The 22336-nt window shown below is 42.7% G+C and overlaps 1 protein-coding gene across 2 annotated transcripts in view; it reads right to left on the bottom strand.

Moving 5' to 3' along the window:
* ZNF654 (zinc finger protein 654) overlaps window positions 1-22336 on the bottom strand; it is a 61432-nt gene that overhangs the window by 33457 nt on the left and 5639 nt on the right. For both annotated transcript variants that reach the window (XM_075908696.1, XM_075908689.1), the window contains exons 2-3: window positions 9016-9161; window positions 159-240 (exon numbers count right to left, since the gene is read on the bottom strand). In XM_075908696.1, coding sequence (XP_075764811.1) covers window positions 159-240; window positions 9016-9161 — 228 coding nt within the window. The remainder of the gene's footprint in view (window positions 1-158; window positions 241-9015; window positions 9162-22336) is intronic.

Below are 22336 nucleotides of genomic sequence, written 5' to 3'. Positions count from 1 at the left end.
GGTTTACTATCTTTTTTCACTATATTCAAGTGTTCTACAAATGCTTGCATCTTCTAACACACATGAAAGCATAACTTTCTACAAACAGGTTGGTCGTCAAAAAACCAAAAATTGCGTTTTTACAAACAAACATAAAAGCAAACAGCAACTGATATTACCTGGATTGAACCTAGGATATCTTTTAAAGGATCTTCATAGAACTCATCTTTTCCAAAGAAGAGCAGCAATTCAAAAAAACTCCTACAAACACAAGTAATGACAAGTCAAAAATCAAACTAAACAAAGGCAAATCATTTCAGCTATCTTCAGAGCTAGGGATCCTGAAATTATCTACAAAAACCTATTACAAACTGTATTGAATTTCACAACAATTAAAATAGAGTAGTGTTTTCCAAAGCTCTTGCCATTGGCCTGACTGACTCAATTTATACCAACAGTAAGAGTTAAGCAAAACACGTTCCACATTGAAAATCCCCCCCACACTGCATGAAAGCTATCCTCAGTTCTGCACCAGGTAATTCAGTATTTTTGGCTGTAAATGAGAAACGCTGGTCTTGTCCACTTCTAAAAACTCTACTAACTACTCTAACTCACAGGACTGTAAAAATCACAGGTGGTATGTAAATGAAATCAAATTAGAGATTATTTTTAGTTCAACTGTGCAACAAGCATCACTTTTCTGAAGCATTAAGTTAAATAGCTGTTGAAAGTAGGAAAAGAGAGTGAAGATTCAATACTGCCTCAACTTTTGGATCTGAAAACTCCCAACATGATTATATAGCTCAGTCCCCTTGTTTTGCTAAATAACCCAGGAACACGTGATATTTCTCAGAGCAGAGGAAAAAATCCTTTGGGGACAAAAAGTGTTTTTGACTTCGTCTATCAAGAGGATGCTACAATATAAAAACAGAACTGTGCACATCACCTTTAACTTAGTTTCTGTTTACTCCAGTCATGTGATATGGAGAGGGACATTAAACAAATTAGCAATTTCAGTTTTCACAAATGCTAGAACAGGGCTACTCAAAATGCAGCCCGCAGCCCATTTGTTTGTGGCCCGCAGTATGATTTGGGTTTACACCAGGCTTAAAACAGCCTGTGGGTGGGATCCTTTGAACATGGCCTACACTGAGAATACACTCCATAACAGCGAGGCGTCTCCCAGGCAGGGTGAGCAGTGACTCAAGCAGTCAGGCTGGCTGGTAACAATATGTATAGGCAGGGCCGGCCCGAGCCATTTGTGCACCTCAGGCTCCAGGGGCGCAGCGCTGCCCCTGCTAGTGCAACACATGAGTGGCTCTGCCCCCCCGGGCGCCTGGTGCTCCCCGCCCATGCATGGCCCCGCCCCAGGCATGGGAAGCATGTGCAGTGCTGCCTCCGCCCAGCCTACAATGGGGTGTCCCGGGCGGTAGCCCAGTCAGCCTGTACCTTGGGCCGGCTCTGTGTATAGGGTGTCGGCATCTCTAGCCCCCGGGGAGGAGGTGCTGGGAGCACTGGGGCACTGTGGGAAGTCCTGGCTGCTGAGTCTTGTGGGAAGAGCCTGAGAGGCGTCAACTGACTCACATTGGTCACATTTGGGTCCGGTGGTGCAGCTTAAGGCTTTATTTTTGTATTTATGCCAGTCAGTGTGAAAGAAGCTATATGCATATATATGCACTCACACTTAAGTTGTGGCCCTCAGCATGTGCTTTGAGTATCATTGTGGTCCCTGGCGCTTCCAAAGTTGAGTAGCCCTGTGCTAGAATATACTTTTATGATGCAACGTCTAGAAGATAATTCTATTCCTTGTGAAACATACAAGCCTTGCAGGTTAGCCTGACATTTCACATAGGACTTTGGATAAATGGAGACTTAACCCTTAACATGTTCCTTTATATTAAATGTGCAAGTCACAAATAATTTACCTTCTCACCCACAACAAGCTTTCTATTCCTTATTTTTTTCTTGTCATTATGAATTTATTAATTGTCAAGGTCATGTGTGAGTGAAACTGTTGTACCAAAAAGACTAAAAAGTTGATCATTTGTTTTGTTGTCTATGGAAAACTTTTTAAGATGGTTTTCAAGAGTGATGATATAAAATCTGAAGTGGCATGTCAGTGCACACAAAGTTTGTAGGTCTTAATTCAGGCCTAGTTTCACTGCTCCTCCCTATATTTGTATGGTCTGTATATCTTAACTCTCACTCAATCCCTTTCTCACAGATTTGATTAAAAACAGTTTTGAAAGGAAAACTGCTGAATAATAAGATACTGTGCTCTACATCTCAATTCCTCACAAATCCTATAGCAAGTCACTAGCTAGAAGTATCCCACTTGCCACTGAGCAGAAAGACAGTAAAGTATCCCATGGCAAAGCTCCTGCGAGATGCAGACTAACTTCCCTTCTGAAACAAAATGGTTGGAGTATGGCTAAGCACTACTCTACCACTAACAAATTTAGCAAAGCATGCTACTTAAGTGGATTTCTGTAGGGATCTACTACATTTAGTTCTAAATAAGAGTCACTAAGGGCTTGTGTACACTAGGAAATTATTCTGAAATAACTAAAATTGAAATAATCACCAGAATAACAAAAATTGAAATAGTGTTATTCCCTGAGGAAAGCAGGAATACAGCTTTCAAAATAACCACCCTATTATTTCAAAACAACAGGTTAGGTAGTGTGGACACACCACTTATTTCAAAATAAGGGGAGTTATTCCAAAATGACTCTCTGATATAGCCCAGGTCTAAATCTTTTTAAATACCTTAAAGATATAAATCAATGTACAACAATTTACCATCTTTACTGCTAATACAATTCTGTCATTTGAAAAGGCAAGAACAGAACTGAAAATCACCCTAAGGATTAGAAATCACAAAAAAAACCTCTAGCAGAATGATTCAAAGAAATATCAGAGGTTGTTATGGAAAAATGAATGCATCAATGAAGAACACAGCAAAACTGACAAATGTATTTGATTTACCATTTGTTCAATGCTGCAACCAACTACATTCACCATCAAATAACAGCACAATTGTTCAATTTTATTTTAATAATATTTGATAGACATGCTCGGTCTGTTAAACATGCAAGCAGAAATTCCTATGAATAAAAGCATTGGAAATGTATCATGTGCATTGTACTAACATACTGTAACCTGTTTAACCCTGTTAAAGAGCTCCAATGACTATATTACTGTACAATCTCTCAAAACGAAAAGCCTATAGTTGTGATGATTATTTTGTTTCTGATATTCGCATGGCAAGAACCTGTAAACCTGTTAAAACTTCCTAAACCATAAAAACAAATCCATAAAGGCTTCCAAATCAGGTTACTAACTAGTATGAGTAAATTTCTAGCAAAAGGACTGCCATCAATATTTGCTAATTAAGATTCATTTACATACAAAGTTCGAATGTCTATCTTTTGAAGTTCCAAAAGTAAATTCATAAACATAGTACACCATCACTATAACCAATCCTCTAGCCCCCAAGTAATTTGTTCATCATAGTCAGGAGTTTGCTATAGCAAAAGAGCCCTACCACTTACAGGAAAAGGGGCAGTAGGACCCATAGCTCCTCCAGCGCTGTCGTAGGTGGGCTCTAGCGACCAAGTTCATTATAACCAAAGGTTCGTTATTAGGAAGGGCATTATAGTGAGGATGTAATGTACAAATCCAAGGTAAATATTTGCAGAACTTCAAAATCTGCAGTCTACTTCCATGCCTCTGCTACTGCCCTCACCTTAAGGCCAGGTCTTAAGACCCATATCAGTATAATCACATCACTCAGGAGTGTAAAACAGCCACACTTAACTCCCCCATGTAGACAGTGCTAAGTCACTGAGATAGTAGCTGTGGCAACAGGACAAGCTGTGTCTCAGAAAGGTGAGCTCACTATACCAATAGGAAAGCTCTCCAAGCAGCATGGGAGCATCTACACTGAAGTGCAAGAGCGATGCAGCTATGTCAATGCAGCATTTTAAGTGTAAATTCTATCCTAAGATTCTGAGCAGTTTGATTCTGCTTTCACAATCTTTTGGGAACCAGAAGATCTGCCAAGAACAATGCTCATATTACATGCAGCTCCAGATTGGGAAAATTATGAACAGCACCAGAGTCAGATAAAATTATTCACAGAGGATGCAAATTCATAATAGTTTGGGAAAGGGAATAAAGTAATGAAGGCAATAAGTGTATCAGCCACAAATTTCTGGAGCACAGCCAGAGTAGCAGAGGTTCTCTCTCTTATAGCCAGATAGCTTTACATACCCAAGGCCAGACACAGCTTCTTTTCGCTTAGAGAAGCGAGCAAAAATGGACTTTGAAGTTGATTAAAATTTACTAGCCACAGGCTGCCATGAAATATTAAGGCCCAAACATGGCTTCTGTGCAAGTCCCAGCATCCTTTGTCTTTACTGCTGCTGGCGGTCACAGGGGACTCATCTTAGAACTCACTGGTGGAGCAAACTTATCCCAGACTTTAATACTTCCTCAACATTTATTTTTCCAACTGTAAGTAACAGATAAATTTTAAGTAGTGAAAGGCAGAGTTTCAGAAATTGTAAAGCAAGTAACATGTCTTAAAAGTTTTGGTCATCTAAACAGTTTATAAGTTACCTAGAAAATAACCAATTAAAATTCACTTGATACAGAGAGTATTTTTTGAAATTCAGTTTCCAAGATCTCCTAAAGTTAAAGCAATTTATTTTACTCTAGCTTCATACACTATACTGCTTGAAAGGAAGCAAGCAAATGCCAAGAAGATCTAAAGGGAACAGTAAAGGCGTGTCTACACTAAAGGTAGCACAGCTATATTACCATAATGTAGATACTTCTACATGTACGGATGATATCATCAAGCAGCAAAAGCTAGGTTGATGAAGTAATTCTTCAGTCAAATTAGCCATGTTTACACTGAAGGTTAGGTCAGCTTAATTAAGACACTGGAGGTATGAATTTTTCACACACTTGAGTGACAAAGGTAGGTTAATCTACACTTTTCATTTAGACCAGGCCAGGAAACGTATCTGTAAAGAACCCTTCCAGTCATATTCCTTATTAAGAGGAGAACATGATCTACAAAATAGTGTTTCCCAACCTTTTTGAGCATACCAATTCCCTTTTCAATCTGTTAAAATTTTACAGACCCCACCTAAGAGGAGTGTCGGAAAGTGGCAGCTAGCACGTCCACATAGGTATTTTGAATTTGTCAAAAAGAAGATTTTACACATCAGGGATAGGCAACCAGGCCCTCCTTTACCTCAGTGGAACTCAGCAAGCCCACAGCCCACTGGGGTTCCACCTGGAGTCCTATGGTCCCTTCTTCTGTCCCCCCTACATGCCTCTCACACTGGGGCACCAGAGCCCTGCACGTTCTGCTCTTCACCCTCCCTTCCAGCACTTTCAAAGAAGCTGTGAATCTCCTGATTCATACTACGCGTCCCTACTCCTCCCTCTCCCTCTCAGAGTTGGAAGGCCAGAAATCAGCTGTTCAAGGTGTTCCATCCCTGGGAGGGGAAGGAGAAGGGATGGAGTGTGAATCAGGCAATTCCTGGCTCAAAGTATTGGATGGGAGGGGGAGGAGCAGGAAGTGCAAGGCTCCAGTGCAAGAGGCATGTGGGGGGGGGGGAGGCACGATGGGGTCCACAGAGCTCCAGGTGGTACCCCAGGGGGCCATGGACTGTTGAGGCCCACTGAGATGAAGGAGGGCCACTCATGCAGCTGCCGCAAGTTGCCCATCACTAATAGGTATGGTCAATTTTTTGCAACCTTATTTTGTATTCAAAGCTGTAGTGTTCATTTGCACAAGGGCCCTTCAATCTCAATCATAAAGAAAAGTCTGATCAGCCTTGCTGATCAAAAGAACAAATACTTCCTGCGGCCCACAAATTTTCACTGACAATCTGAAGTGAGGAAAATAAGTTTAAGTAACACATTTTACTTGCAGCAGAAGTCTCGTCAAATTGTCATGGGTTATTTGAAAAACTACCAGCCTCTGGTACTCACAAATTCTTTGGGAAAGTCTACACTAACTTCAGCAGCAAATACCTTCATTTTAGTTTTTAATAAAAGTGAATTGCAGATCTGAATTTCACATTTGTTCACCTGCAAAATGCGATACATGCTTACATCACCAAGCTCGGATGGCCATGTAAAACAAGACTGAAAACTTCCTTCCCCATCAATATTAAAACTCGTATCTCTTGATTCCCCAAAATTTGATCTGATAAACCACATCATCTTAAATACAGGTATTAAATTCATGGTGTTCATTTCTATTTGTCAAACCATCCTTTCAGATAACACAGGTATTACAAGATACTACTTGTATATGCTTGTTTACTAGTGACCCCAGTACACATCTCTTGTATTAAAAAGAATATAGATACTGCCTCATTTATTATAAATAAGTTTCTTAGTAAGTGCAGGGAGAGAACAGGAAGGTCCTGCTATCAGTAGTTTACCATCTGGTTACCATGGAAACCTTGCTCAAGTATGGAGAAAGCCCAAATGGGATCAGGCAGACTCCTGTTCTCTCTTTCTCCTTTAAGAATTAGAACTTTGTTTTAGACTTTCCTAAAAGACTGAGACTTCAACATCCTTAGGGCTAGCATACTTCAGCAATGTTTCCTTGGTAACTATTATGTCCATAATCACTGTGACATCACAGCAAAACTAAGCTAACCAAAATAGTTTGGGGGGAAAAAAAAAGGCTTTGTTTTGTGCTCAATGCCCCTCAACTTCGTAAGCTGGGGCAAGTAGTAATAAAAGAAAATCCATTCCCAAACTCATATGCATAGGTTTAACATAAGGGGTGATATTTGATGAAGAAACTCTTTTCCCTCCACCCTCTAAGACAGTTGATCCCAAATCCTGATCAGTACAGGTTGAACTTCTGTAATCTGGAATTTGGTCATCTAGTAACATGCATCGTCTGGCATCAGCAGTGACTCAGAGTGCTCCAGGACTGAAGCACTCAGAGAAAAAACAGCACCAAGCTTTCCCCTCTGTCCCCTTCCTTCTCTGTTATGAGGGCATGGCTTAGCAACTCTTTCTCTGCCCTCCTAGAGCTCTCGGAGAGCCTCAAATCAACTAATTTGTGGCAGTCAAGCTCAGGGAAGAGGGGGACAAGGTACACTCAGCAGCTTCTCTCCTGGGGTCCCAGCTGCTGGCTGCTATGGTTCTAGCTTGGGACAGATAGGAGTGCAGACACAGTTAAGGGCTGGTACTCCAGATGGTTGCAGATGATCTGACAACTGTGACCGAGCAAGGGGGCTGGCAGCAGGCACCTGAAGGGGCAGTGGGGACCTTAAGCATGTTGCAGCACCCCCTCCCAAACCTAGCTTCCTGAACCTTTGGAGACCCACTGGCACTTTGTATTGACCGCCCCTGGTTTCCAAATTTCTCTCCTTAGGCACGGGTCAAGTCGCATGGGTGCTAAACTAGAAAGGTTCAACCTGTACCTACTTTAGACAAGTCAGACTCTAAATTTGACGTCACAGTCAAAGATCAGTTGTGTTGTAGTAGTACCCAGAAGCCGCAATCAAGATCAAAACAACACCGTGCTCTGTGCTGTACCAACACATATGAAGGTATTGTCTATACCCTGACTAAATTTTTCTAATGTTTTTTGTTTACACAAGAGTCGTAGTAGCTACTAAGCATCAACCATGAGCCTGGTCTTAAAACAACTTGAATCATGTGTCAGAAAATAACTGATCTTCTCTAAACGGAGATACCATGACTATATTCATTCTATCCCTTGGGCATAAGGAGTTTATCCTTGGGTACTTGACCACCATACTTAGATTGATCTAATTTTTTTAGTTTCACTCAAGAAGTCATCATTTTTAACAGTTTTATTTCCACATAAGAGAGTCAAATCTACTCTTCAGTTTCAGTTTAAGTATATCATGAATACACAAAATAAAAGCTGCGTGTCTTCTGGGATCAGTGCTGGTAGTTCAAAGACTAGGTAAAAAAAGATGGGTCTGCCAGTTCACTTTGAAGATACACACAGGAAAATACAGAGATGAATAAAGCGTGTTCCCCTATAGGTATTTTTCTAACCCTCAGTTCGTGAAGCTAAAAAACCCCACAATGGGATAATTAATTCTGACCAAATAAAATTAGCATCAAACTAACTAGGAGCAGTTAAAACCAAAGCTCAGCAAAATAGAGCTGTTCCACCTGCTGGACAAAAAGTTAACACAAGAGCTAGTTCCTAGTACATATTTATTAAATCAATACTCCTCTCTCCACCTACAGATGAGAGAACCAATAGCTATGGAGCTAAGCTATAGGATACAATAATTGTTTGTTTTTAGGTATTTTCAAGTTTTTGGCATCTACTTTACAGAGTCAGACAATAAATGCGATGGTGAGGATTTTGTTTGTACAAATTAACAGGCTAACATTTTTATCAAGTTCAAGACACGTACATTATCCCTGGGAAAATCTTTTCCTCAAAAGAAAAATATTTATCTTATACAATAAACGTTTAACACGAAAGTTTTTTTGTTGAAGATTCAGATTTAAAGTAATAATTTCAACAAATATTTTCCTGTTTCAAAAGCCTTAGGCCATTACAATAATTTTTAGTTCATTTACTTTTTGCATCTCTCTACTTGGGCAACAGAATTGTACCAGTCAATTTCACTTCTGTTCAGAAACATTTATAACCACAAGATTCGGTTTGCAAATATTTCAGTAGAATATAACATTAAAAATTGTACTGGAAATATTAAAATTATCAGAGGCACACTTCTATTGTTAATTAGTAGATTTTGTTAAAAGAAATGGTACAACACTTTCACAAGTTTGACAAGAGCATGTTCTTTGAGTAAATGTAATATAAAAAGAACAACCTAAAGTCACACCTTTCAGAGCTTCAATTATTTAATTTCCAGGAATAACTTTGTTCTTATGCATTTACAAAACAAGACCTCGTGACATACTACTTTCATTGCAAAAATAGAATGCTGGCTGTCAGCCTATAGATGGAGTTAATAGGAAAAAGGGTGTACTTACAAAGCTAGGCTACTCAAGACATATTGTACGTGCTCACATTCAGCTGGAAATGATACACAGGCAGACGTGAAACAACAAAGAGCTGTCTGAAGCACCTGAAGCTGAGGCAAAGGTACCTGCCATCTTCCAGCATAGTCTTCAACAATCTATAGGGAAAAACACATCTGTATTACAATAGAGAATGTTTTTTCGCCAAAAACAGTAAAAAACAGACAGTTTAAAGCTTAAGTAGCATGTTTAATAAAGGTTACCAATATAAAATCACAACAGGATGCAGCATTTTAAATGTTTTATAAATGCAATATTTGTTCATCTTTTATTTTAATAAAGAAAAAACATGTAGTATGAAGTCCTATACTACGTACACCACAAAACGTAGATCTAAAGTAATTTGACTGACTCTTCTCAAAAAGCAATGGAGGAAGAAAGCTTCTTGTCACATGATGTCAGATTAGCAATTATGCTCAATACTTAAATACAGGCAGTCCCCGACTTACGCGGATCCGACTTACGTCGGATCCGCACTTACGAACGGAGCTTTCTCGCCCCGGAAGTCGGGGCGAGAAAGCCCCGTTCGTAAGCTGCTCCGGTGCCCCGGTCTGCTGGAGACCGTCTCCAGCAGACCAGGGGCACCGGGCGGGTTCCCGCGCTTCTGAGGCTTTGCCAGAGCAAAGCCTCAGAAGCGCGGGAACCGCTGCTGCTGCCCCTTGAGATCCGGTGCCTGTGGTCTGCTGGGGACGGTCCCCAGCAGACCACAGGCACCCTGACTGAAGCCGCAGCCGCGGGGGGGTCCCGCGCCTCTGAGGCTTTGCCAGAGCAAAGCCTCAGAGGCACGGCACCCCGCTGCCGCTGCGGCTCTGCTCCCCGTGTCCCTGGTCTGCTGGGGGGGGGGGGGGCGCGCAGGTAGTGTGCTCCCCCCCCCAGCAGACCAGGCTTTTGTTTTGGACTCTGGGGCAGAGCAGCTGGGGCGCTGCCGATTTGTCCTGCAGCGCCCGTGGGCACTACTGGACCAACCCGGCAGCACCCCAGCTACTCTGCCCCAGGTCCTGATTCAGCCGCTGCTGGTCAGTTTCAGCAGCGACTGAATCAGGACGTCTGGGGCCGAGCAGATGGGGTGCTGCTGGGTTGGTCCAGTAGCACCCCAGCTGCTCTGCCCCAGGCGTCCCCAAGTCAGCTTCTGCTGAAACTGACCAGCGCTGACTACAGGAAGCCCCAGGCAGAGTTGCTCTGCCCCGGGCTTCCTGGAATCAGCTGCTGATCAGTTTCAGCAGCAGCTGACTTGGGGACGCCTGGGGTTCTTAAGTTGATTCTGTATGTAAGTCAGAACTGGCGGTCAGTTTCAGCAGTGTCTGAATCTGGACGCCAGTTCCGACTTACATACAGATTCAACTTAAGAACAAACCTACAGTCCCTATCTCGTACGTAACCCGGGGACTGCCTGTACAACGTATAGCCTGCAACTATATTAAGACCTACCACTTCAACTGTCAGTAAGTAGGAAAAAATGGTTTGTGCCCTTTTGCTTTTTATAACAGACAAAGGCTAACGATACTCGGAAAAAATAAGTTTTCTATTGACATTCCTTATTGTCAAGAGCAAGCCTGGACATTTTCCCTGAAAGACAATTACACAGAAAATTGTAAGTCTCACCACTCACTGAAAAACAAGGGTGATTAATTTTAGATAAAGGGGTTTTCTTCCAAAATATATTGGACATTTAAATTAACTGTTTACTAAAAAACCCCAAACAGGATAAAAGACTTTTAAAAGTTGGTTTAATGGTAAAAAAAACAAAAACAGAAAACTCTTTACAAAGGAGTTTACAGCTTACATGTAAACATTTTTTCTTTTCTATGTCTCATTTAAACTTAGACTGACTGACTACTCCAGTCACATAGAAGAAAAAATTCGATAAGAGAAAGTAAAACAAATGTGTAAGTACTTAGAAATATATATTGCTAGCACAGTGTACTTTTCTGCAAAAATGACTTTCCCAAATTTGAAGTATATAGAAAATAAAGGTTTTGACAGGTAATTGTATTAACCATAACACACCTCTTAAGTGTCCCTGAACATACAGTGAACAGGCTCTGTTTTCTCAAATCATTTCTTGTATGTTTAGCCAATGCATTATCAACAGGTTCATCATAAACATGAAAAGAACACTAGTGTATGCGTGCACACATATACTCCTCCCTTGATAAAATAGTTTAACACATCAGTTCAAAAATTATCCTTGGTTTAACTCCTCTGGATAATGGGGTTATCCTGATTGTGTGCATCTGGTTTGTGCCTGCATGCAACGTGTTTAGAACTTAAATACTGACGTTTAAGTAGTCTTGGCTTTTCTTTTTAAACACTAACTTTTACACTATTACACTAGTAAAATGCAAACAATCCAAACTAAACTCAAAAAACTAAAATTGTTAACCCACACTGCTCTTTTGTTTGATATTTGTAAACTAAGAAGAAAGCTCTTATTTATAGGGATAGAAATGTAGCCGTGTTAGTCTGGTGTAGCTGAAACAAAATACAGGACTATGTAGCACTTTAAGGACTAATAAGATGGTTTATTAGATGATGAGATTTTGTGGGTCAGACCCACTTCCTCAGATCAGATAGAAGAAGAAAATAGTCACAGCCATATATACCAAAGGATACAATTTTAAAAAAATGAACACATATGAAAAGGACAAGTCACATTTCAGAACAGAGCATCTCCGGACCAGCAGCCATGCAGCACCCTTAAGGCAGGCTGGGCTTCCTGCCTGCAGTAGCCCCGAAACGTTTAAAACCGCAGACTGCTCCCTCTATGGGGCACTCAGCTCCAAGAAGGGGGAAAAGGCATACGCTGACCCCATCCGCTAAGCCTCTCAGTTCCTACTGGAAAGTTGTTTCCAGCCAATAGGAGCTGAGAGATTGGCTGGGTCAGTTCCTATTGGCCGGTTGTTCCCGGCCAATAGGAGCGGAGGATTAGACTGGGGGGCAGGAAGAACACATGAAGCCTCTCCCTCTCTCCAGAGGAGAAAGCCACATGGAAAAGTTCTCTGCTTAAAGCAGCAGCAGCCGTGTGCCCCAGGGTCCCGGCAGAATGATCCATGAGCTGGACCCAGTGGCTTGGCAGGCCAGATGTGACCCGTGAGGTGTAACTTGCCAGCCCCTGTTGCAACACCAAGTAGTAATAATGAGTAATAAAAATAATTTCAGTAACCAATTCTACAGCAGGGGGACAAGGATAATACACAATAGTGTTCTCATTTACCGGTGTTTACAATTATGCTGTTGAGGGGAAAAAAAAAGTATTTCAAATTATAATGGATAATTTAAGACTTGATTTACTTTATTTTTATAGCCTAAAATAAAAAAAGTTCAATTTCCTTATAAATTTTCACTTATGCCCTCACTGCTATCTTCAGGAATTAAGAAATAGTATTGTAAAAATTCCGACTCAGCAGGCAGAATAGGTCAAGTTCTAATCCTAAACACAGAAGCCTCAATTAAGAGTTAATGCTACTGAAGTCAATGGTAATATTCCACATCAACACTAATCTTTAATGGAAAAAAGAGTGTTCTAAGTTATCTTGTAAGGTAAGCTTAACATAAAAAAAACAGAGGCAGTAATATCTGATGGGGCCCAGTAAATTCAAGATTCAGAATACTGTGATTATTCTGAACCAGTAATTCAAAGTTTTGCTGGGTTTTTTATTTTTTATATGTAATTTGTTTTCTGTATATCTTATTCTGTGCTGCAGCTGCAATTCTTTCTGACAAAGTGACATTATTTTAACCTGCTATTCTACATATAAAGAACTAGATGTTCCGGTTAATCAATTTCTCATTTGCCAGTTAAAATAAGACACTCCTTTTATTGTTGAAAACAAGTGTAGTTATAGGCCATTCCGAAGAAAACAAATTATACAACTGGATGGATGCAGACCCTAAAGGCATAAAAAAAAATATGGCTTGCTTTTTTTTAAGCTATCCATATGTGTATTGGCAGGAATATTTTTCTTGGATCAAAGTTAAGTTTTTTTCAGTGAAAACGAATTTGGATTTCAATAGTAGTGGCATTCTAGCTGTATGAAAGAGTAAAATAATTTCTCTCCTTACCATATTAAACTTCTCTCAGGCTGAGTTTGGATTATTTAGGGAAGGAGCTGCTGAAATTTTTGTAAAGTTCACTACTATATACACAGAGTAACTGATTTTACCAAGATTACTCCAAATCAAACAAGATTGCAATGAGATTGCCAGTTTCTAAAGGGTGAAACATTTTGCTATCCCTTAGTTTGTTTTGACAAATATCATAGAGAGTAAAATAAATGCACTATCCATTACAGACCCTCCCTTCTAGATGTACATAATTCACCTAACATTAATTCAGAGACAAACTTTGCTAGGATGCAATTAGTTATACAAACAACCAAATAATATAAAGAAAGAACTCTGACAAACTTAAAAAAAAAACCCCGAGAAACTTCAATTTAAAAGACATTTCAAGCCATGCCAACATTCTACACATGCATACTTGTGACTCCACTAATAACTATATCTCTGCCCACTAGAATTATTCTGGTAAGTAAACGTTAGCCCCACCCCAGCATTTAAAGGCACACCGTGAAGAAGAAAATTCACTCTACGTCATTATTTCTAGTTTTATTTGTATTTTATGTGTTTGAGAGAACTTTGTGTATAGCCAGTTTCACATTTCTCCTGTAAAAGCAGTTTTTTGTTTGTATACATCCTTCCAAGAGCAATAGAAAAAAATAAATATTTTTGGATGATAAAAACATGACCACAAATATTTGCAGGGAGAGTCTGTGATTCTACTTTGACTACTTTTTAGATATAAAATACATCTTCATTACAATTCATGTTGTACAACATCGAAGTATGGTAAATTGACAAACTTTTTTTTTTTTAAATAATCACTAAAAATAGCTAGAGGGCTGTGCCTCCTGCTCATTATGCTGTCCAAGCCCCTTTTCTCTGGGGGTAGGCATGTCTAGCTCTCCCCAGGGCCGCAACAGCCCCTGTCTCTTCCCACCCACCACGGCTGCCAGGGAGGGGACAGCTGGAGCTGCCCAAGCCTCAGTATTTCATCCCCCGCCCCTGGTGACAGCCAGTCCTGACCTATCGCCCGCCTTCCCCCCCACCGGCTTCATGCCTGCCCATTCCCACCCCTGGCTGGAGCCAGCACCAGCCTCTTACCCACCTCCATCCCCCGAGCTAACACTCTTGGCCACAACCAGCCCTGGCCTCTCAGTCCCCCACCTCTCCCAAAGCGCAAGCCGCAATCTCTCTGCCCCCCTCCAGCTGCCGGAGGAGGGCTGGAGCAGAGCTAGCCACAGCAGCTAGGGTTCTCCCCAGGCTGCAGTGGAGGGCTGGGGAGGGCCAGCCAGGTCAGAGGTGTGGTGCTCAGGATGCGAGTGGGTGGGGCTTCTTCCTGTGGATGAAGAGCGACATGATGAAGTCACTCTGTCGTCCTGCGGGAAAAGTTTTTGTATAGATACACAGAGAGAAAATTATCTAAATGTGCACTACCTTCTTCAGGTTCTCAAACAATTCTGTCGCTGCCAGTGAAATCTTAAAAGACAAATATATGGGGCTCAACCACATAATCTAAGTAATGGTTATATAGAAACATTTGCTTCAGAAAACTGTATTACAGGTTTACAGGAGCGGTCAACAAGGCGCTCCCTGTCGACCAATCCGCGTCTTGACTCGTGCGCTGTGCCGACCATCAGCTGAGCCGGCACAGCGTGGCGGCCATTTTTATTTTAATGAAGCCGGGGATATTTAAATCCCCACTTCATTGACTGTCGGGTAGCCTATTTTACATGCCTCTGTCGGTAGAGGCATGTAATCTAGACATACCCTTAGATTCTCCAGTGTAAATGCAGATAGAGCTTCTAGTTTTAATATAAACCAGCTTCAAACTGTCCAAAAGCCAACTGTTAGTCCCTTAGCATTAGGCTACAGATGTAAAAGACTAGGTAATCCTTCTCTGAGCATTCACATACAGAATGCATAACTGTACATTAATAGGCAAATTATCGATATCTACCAAAACAAAACAAAAATGGATTTTCCTGATATAAGGTGAGAAAAATTTGTTTCCGTGTGCTAGCATTAAATATTAGTTTTATTAGCACCACCAAAAACGATTTACTTCTTGAGAGTTTTGAATTTGAATCCATAATTTGTCAGCCCTTCTCAAAAATCTAAAGCCTAGAATTTCACACTTATAAGAGCTGGTTGATAACCATTAAAATATTTTACATTAACAACTTATGATAATTATGCCCTGATGATTCGTCATTAACGTAGCTCCCCTGAAACTGTGCATGTACTTAGGCAATTTGATGTACTACACATTGAATAGTAGGGGTATAAAATACCAGTTAATCAGTTAACTGGTTAAACATTAGGTTGACGTAACGTTTAACTAGTTAACTGACTAAGGGAGAATCCAGTCCCCCAGCCTGTGGGACTAGAATTATAGAATACTAAAACTGGAAGGGACTTCAAGAGGCCATCAAATCCAGTCCCCTATCCTCAGAGCAGGACCAAGCATCATCTAGAGCAGTGTTTCTCAATCTTTTTTTTTTTTTTTAAATCAGGTACCCCTTTCAAAAAAATTATGAGTACCCCCAGTACCTACAGTTCTCAGCGATACAATTTTTTTCCTACTACAGTAAAACTCCGATGGTCTGGCATCTGACAGTCCAGCACTCCTGATGGTCCGGCACCATCAGGAACCCAGAAGTGCTCCGGGCAGCCGGACCATTGGAGCTGCTCTGCCCCCAGCTTCCCCGATTCAGCCGCTGCTAAAACTGACCAGGGCTGAATCTGGGAAGCAGGGAGCAGAACAGCTGGAGTGCTGCCGGGTAGGTCCAGTAGCGCTGCCCCTCGGGGCTACAGGACCAACCCAGCAGCACCCCAGCTGTCCCGGATTCAGCCACTGCTGAAATTGACCAGCGGCTGACTCCAGGAAGCCCGAGAGAGCTGCTCTGTCCCAGCTTCCTGGAATCAGCCGCTGGTCAGTTTCAGCAGCAGCTAACGTGGGTACACCTGGGACAGAACAGCTGGGGTGCTGCTGGGTTGGTCCCCGCAGCGCCGAGGTTTGGCGCTACCAGACCAACCTAGCAGCGCCCCAGCTGCTCTGTCCCAGGCGTCCCGATTCAGCTGCTGCTGAAACTGACCAGGGCTGACTCCAGGAAGCCCGGGGTAGAGCAGCTCTGCCTCTGGCTTTCTGAAGTCAGCCGCTGATAAGTTTCAGCAGCAGCTGACTTGGGGAAAACAGGGGCAGAGCAGCTGGGGTGCTGACGGGTTGGTCTCGCTGCGCCAAGGGTCTGAAACTGACCAGCAGCGGCTGAATCGGGGACTCCTGGGGCAGAGCCGGACTATCAGAAGGGAGGGCTATGAGGGGGTCTGGGGTAGCATCCTCCCACCCCACCCCAGACCCCTCATAGCCCCCCCTTCTGAGAGTCCGGCATATCTGATAATCCGGCACCCCCTGGGTCCTAAAGGTGCCGGATTATCAGAAGTTTACTGTATTTCAACACATTTGTTTAAACAACTTAATTGTAGCTGGGCAGCTGATGAAATTTTTGGGTGTAAAAAGTACAAAAATAATAAAATGCTGTAAAACAACACAAAAATTCAGTTTTCTCCAAGTTTCAGTTGTGTTGATGGACTCCTCCAGACCTCTCTCAAGTACTCCTAAGGGTACTCGTACCACTAGTTGAGAAACACTGATCTAGATGATCCCTGATAGATGTCTGTCTAATCTCATCTTAAAACCAGAAACTGACAGACTCGAGCACAATTTGAACTCTCAATCCCTGGTTTACAAGGTCAATGCTCTAACCCGTCAACTATGGAACCTTGCCAAGGTTGTGTCAAGAGTGGAATTTCAACCCTCAACTGCTTTTTTTGGAAACCAGAACACCCCAGTAACAGAAACATAGCATACTGAATCCAGCGCCTTAAAGCCATCGGCCATCCTGACAGTGAACCCCGCCCCCCACACCCTGCTGGAGCAGCCCCTATTTAGGGCAGGTTCTCTGCGGGATTGGAGCAACCCTATGCCCGCAGCAGGCTGGGAGCTGCTCCAGCCTCCACCCATTATCCGGTACCGGCAAACATTACCTGTTTAGAGTGATGCTTACTGGTTAACTTTTCACATTCCTATTGGATAGTGAGCGTTACCACACACATGAACTCTTTCTGCAGGAGAACTCTCTCTTTGTAGCAGAGGAAGTCAGATCTGGGTCTCATTTTCCTCCAATACCAGCAGCCATTGCTGCTCCTGGCCCGGGAGAAGAGCTCTCAATTGCTGGTTCTCCTACTTAAGGAGATGCAGCTCCCTTCCTCCAGCAGCCACTGCTGCATGTCCTGGCTGAAGGGGAAAAACGGGTGAGCTGTAGTGACAGAAGTGCTTTCAAGACTTGTCTCCATTACTGGGGGACTGCAGTGATCAATCCACATCTAGTGAAAATCCACTAAATCAACAACTGATCACTCTGCCCTTGACTCCAGTACTCCAGCAAAACAAATGCCCTTACTCATCTTGGCAGCAGATTTTTTCCTGTTGATCCAACTCCATGTCAACCTTACAGTAAATAGATCTAAGCAAGGTTGTGAGTTACAGTATTAACAGAACTAAATTGTATCATTTGTATCAACTTTTCCCTCTACTGCAGATCTGCCCTGAGGTTTGATTAACTTCTTCCCATCAGACCTTCAGGCAAAAGGAGTCAAATTTTAAGCTTCACCAGTTGTGGTACAAAGAATGTTAAAATGTGGTTATCAGGCTAATTGTATAGTTGATATACTGTGTCTTGACTATACGATTAGTCGATAGGACCACTCTGCAAAGTCTCAGCAGGGATAGCTCCAGGAGCCAGCTGGAGCCGGCTCTGTAAGCCAGCTGTACTGCGGCTCTGGGGAGCAGACAGCACCCTGGAGATCGTGCTGAGGGGGGAACTGGCTTTTAAGATGGCTCTCTGCAGCACAGGCTCCTGTCATCCCCACTTGCTGCCTCTCAGCAGAGGGAACACGGGGGTCTGCTTGAGTCCCCAATGGCCTTTGCTCCCTGTGTGCTTATGCTTTTGAAATGAACATTTCAAAGGCTTAAGCAGCCACAGTGGGGGCTGGTGTGAGAGGGGACTACCTGAGTCCCTGCTTGGGCTGTTTCCCCCCACACCTCCATGGAGATGGTGCTGGGGAGAGCCGGCTCCCCACAGCAGCCTCACTCTGACAAAAGCAGCAAGGGAAGGAGGGGGAGGGGGAAGTGACTAATAGAATCACTACTCAACTATCTGATAAACGTATGCTTATCAGATACTCTACTAGTTTCTTGCACCCCTATGTGCAGTGCTCAACAAACCATTGATTCTACTCGCCCATGGCAAGTAGATTTCAGCCAGTCACTCCGTGTGCCCCATTCACCGGCGCTGCGTGCATGCGCAGTGTTAGTCTGGCGCATGCATGGTGCCAGGCTAGCGAGCAGTCCTCGCCGTGGTTTGTCAAGCCCTGCCTAAGCGAAATAAAGGGTAAAGCTCCCAGTGCCACCATTACAGAACAGAGGAAGAATACAAAATATTAGCATAGGGGTAGTGTATTTTTTGTCAAATCTAAATTTCACGAGCAAGATACAGTCAAGGTCCAGACTCCCACTCCAGCTCTCCTGCTTTCACCACCCACGCCTTCCCTCAAGTAACCCAAATGCCTGCTGGCTTCCCTACCCAGCGAGTAAGAAGACCCTATTTCTCTAAATTGAAAAGAGGATGCTTGATGCTCGCATAAGCTGCCTGATTTTCCCTGCCCCACAATTCCTCTGTGTCCTGACTGAGCCTAACAGCAGAGATGAAGGTAGGGGAGAAGAGATGGATACGTGCTGCGATCTGGGCAGCAAAGCAGAAGGTGAGTGTGTCAGAACTTCTGAGCTCAGAGCTAACTAGTAAAGCAACTGGACTATGATCCAGCTAGTGGTAGGATGCTCCTTCGGGAACTGGGATAGAAAAAGTGCAAGGAGACGGCCCCAGCTAGCAGGCGGGACGAAGAAGATTCCAGATACCAGCCCTCGGGGATGTGGGGGAAGCTGGGATGTGGCTAAAATAGGTGACTGGAGGTCGAGTGGAAAGGTAAGAAACCAGTTGGGGCAAGAGGGAGGGACTGAAGCGGGTTCTGAGAACTGGGCCTGAAAGATGGAGAGTGGGGAGGACACAAGGCCAGGGTGGGGGATTCCAGGGACCTCTCCGAAGTAGGGGCTTATGATTAGTAATGGGGACCGCAAAACTAGCACATGGGGGGGAGGTTCTGGGGATCTCTCAGGAGCAGGGAGCATAAGGCCAAAGTGAGGGATATAAAGTTGCCCAGTACAACCCAGGGCCCACAAGGCACAGTTCAATTGCCCAGCTGACCTTGCTGCCTCCAAGGAAAGCAGACAAGAGGTTGAATTACGGTGAGCACATGGCCTCCCTGGCTGGAGGGAACATGTGTAGTACAGACAGATAAGGCTGCGTGCGTGCGTGCATGCGCAGACACCCTCCTGCATTCTTTCCAGCTTACCCTCTTCCTCCACAACTGTGCTGCTGCCAGTGGGGTTGAGGCTGCACAAGAAGATGCCTGGGGACACACCACGCTTCACAGTCTAGCCCAATCACTGGCCCCCTGCTGGGGAGGAGACAGTCAGCCAGCAGCAGACACACTTCCAGTCAAAGTTTGGCCTCCGCCCATGTGGTCACCTGAGAAGCATCTGGCAGTCCAGATTTGGCCTACAGTTAGTTCTGCACCACTCCGACTCCGTCCCCTGATAAGCACCTGGTGGGGTGGAGAGGACAAACACACATTTTCTGACCTTGCTCCTCGATCTCACTTCCCAGTAGGAGCACCTGGGGGCGGGGCAGAGCACTCCTATAACAGCCATACAAGGCACTGAGACTACTTCCTGCTGCTAAGGTGCAGATGTGAATACACATAAGGGGGGAGCAGATTGTGAATCGGATGCACGTTATTTCTAGTATTCTGGATGCGGATCCACATTTAAGTCTGCACAAAGCTCTAGGCTTACAGGAAAAATGAAGTAGAGGGTATGGAGGGACTGCAATGAGAGAGAGTAATAGGATAGAGAGAACAACTGAAAGGGAAATTTATAAACAAGGAAAAAAGTGGATATGAACAGTACAGAATGTGAACAAGGATGGGAGGATTGAATTTGGGGAAGCGTAAGTAGGAACAAGTGAAACAAGTGAATAACTTGGAATATGAATAGGAAGAATTAAGGGATTATGCTCTCACATACTGTATTAAACCTTTCCAGCATAAAAACATGTTTAGGAATCAGCAGTAACTACAGTTAGGCCAGCTTTCCAGCTAAAATCCCAACAAAAGAGCCAGCCAAACAACTGTGCACAAATGTAGTTCATAGTGATTTTATTTTTCATAATAACAGTGATTTGCACAAGGTATGTATGTATCTGAGCAAGGAGACCAGAGTTCTACTACACTGAGCACCCTCAGCATGTCACTGAATGATTTTTTTTTTCCATTTGTAAAACAGGGCTGCTAATGTACACCCAAACTGTCATTGTTTCATGAAGTGGTCATATGAAAAAGAATTTGTAATGAGCATTTTAAAACAAAGTGACAAATCTAAGTGTAGAAGCAAGAATTTGTAAAATTTAAAACAAAAAAAAATCCCTTGAGAATCTTAAACATTTCCCGGAAATGTTTGACACAGGCAGCACTAAAAAAAAGAACATTTATTGTAAGTGGAATGAACTTCATTCCTTTTTACTGACCAACCTAAGAAAAATGCAGTTAGTATGTGAATTACAGTGATAGTTTAGATGAATTTTAATTCAATTGGTTTCCAATAATCTGAGGCATTACACAGAAGCTTATTTGCGTAACAAGATTTAGTACAAATGTATCAGATCCATTCAAAAATAGAATTCAATAATACTTCCAAAATTCACAAAATTGGCTTCTATGGGACATCTACATATGAAAGTCTGAAAACCAGGCCCTACAGAACAAGAAAATCACATTAACCTGAATGGCTATAAGAACTTGAATAGAGTTTGCATGATCAGTCATAATTCAGAGGTTAAACACTTATGAACAACTTTGAAAAAAAAATAAAGGTTGTACTGCCCTTAATCGAGACACCCTGGTCTGGCAACATCCGTAGTCTGTCACAGACCACAAGTATTCCTGGATCACAGAGTGCAGGAAAAAGGAAGTCTGGCGGTAGGACAGGAGCATGTTAGGGGGCACTGGCAACCCAGTGGAGGGAAAAGGGGGAAGGGAAGCACAGGAGGAAGTTCTGGCCCCAGCAGCTGCCAGGGATCTCTGTCCCCAGAGATCCAGCCATGCAGCTCCGGCCCCAGTCGCAGAACCAGGTGGCTGCGGAGCTCTGGCTGTGGAGTTCCGTCCGGGCAAGAGCAGGTCCCACAGTATCTGGAGCAGTGTTTCTGAACCAGTGGGGTACTCAAGAGAAGTCTGGGGGATATGTCAATGCAAATTAAATTTGGAGAAACTGAATTTTTGTTTTAAGTTTTACAGCGTTTTATTATTTTTGTACTTTCTACATCCAAAAATTTAATCGCCTGCCCAGCTATGATTAAGTTGTTTAAACAAATGTGTTGCAACGGTAGACAAAAATTGTGGGTCTGAAAACTGTAGGTACTGAGGATACTTATAATTTTTTAAAGGGGTACTTTATAAAAAAAGATTGAGAAACACTGATCTAGAGAGCCCCATGGGGGGAGCCCTATCCTAGCTTCATCTAGTAAATATCTGAATAAGTTTTGAGCGAGACTTAAAATAAAATGTAGTATCTTTACACAACTATATAGACAACTATATAAACCCAAACACCAAGTACTAGTTATGGTGAACTTAAATGTAAGTTAATGCATATGCTGTAAACTGATCTACAGAGCTCCCTTAACTAAGTCATTAAATAATAGATGAGCTTTCCACAAGTATCTCTTAAGACAGAAAGTATCTCTCTCACATGTATGCACATTAAGTGACCTGAAAAAAAAATTGTCACAGCAACATTGAGTAAAATCAAAATGTTACTATTCACTCCCACGGGCTTACGCACTGAGCTGATAATACATGTCATGGTATTTTTTTAACCATACATGCAGTAAGCTGTCAAGGTATTTCCATTTTTATTTGCATCCATAGTTCATCATTAAGGTGTGTTTTCAAAGCAGCAAACATTGGAAGTACTCTTTTTTTTGGACAGGATAACATCCATAAAGACTCTTGTAACCCTCTAGAGAGTTGCTTTAACCTT

The sequence above is a fragment of the Pelodiscus sinensis genome, chromosome 1, assembly GCF_049634645.1.
Source record: "Pelodiscus sinensis isolate JC-2024 chromosome 1, ASM4963464v1, whole genome shotgun sequence".
Classification (NCBI taxonomy): Eukaryota; Metazoa; Chordata; order Testudines; family Trionychidae; genus Pelodiscus; species Pelodiscus sinensis.
This window is presented reverse-complemented; position numbering and strand designations above follow the sequence as displayed.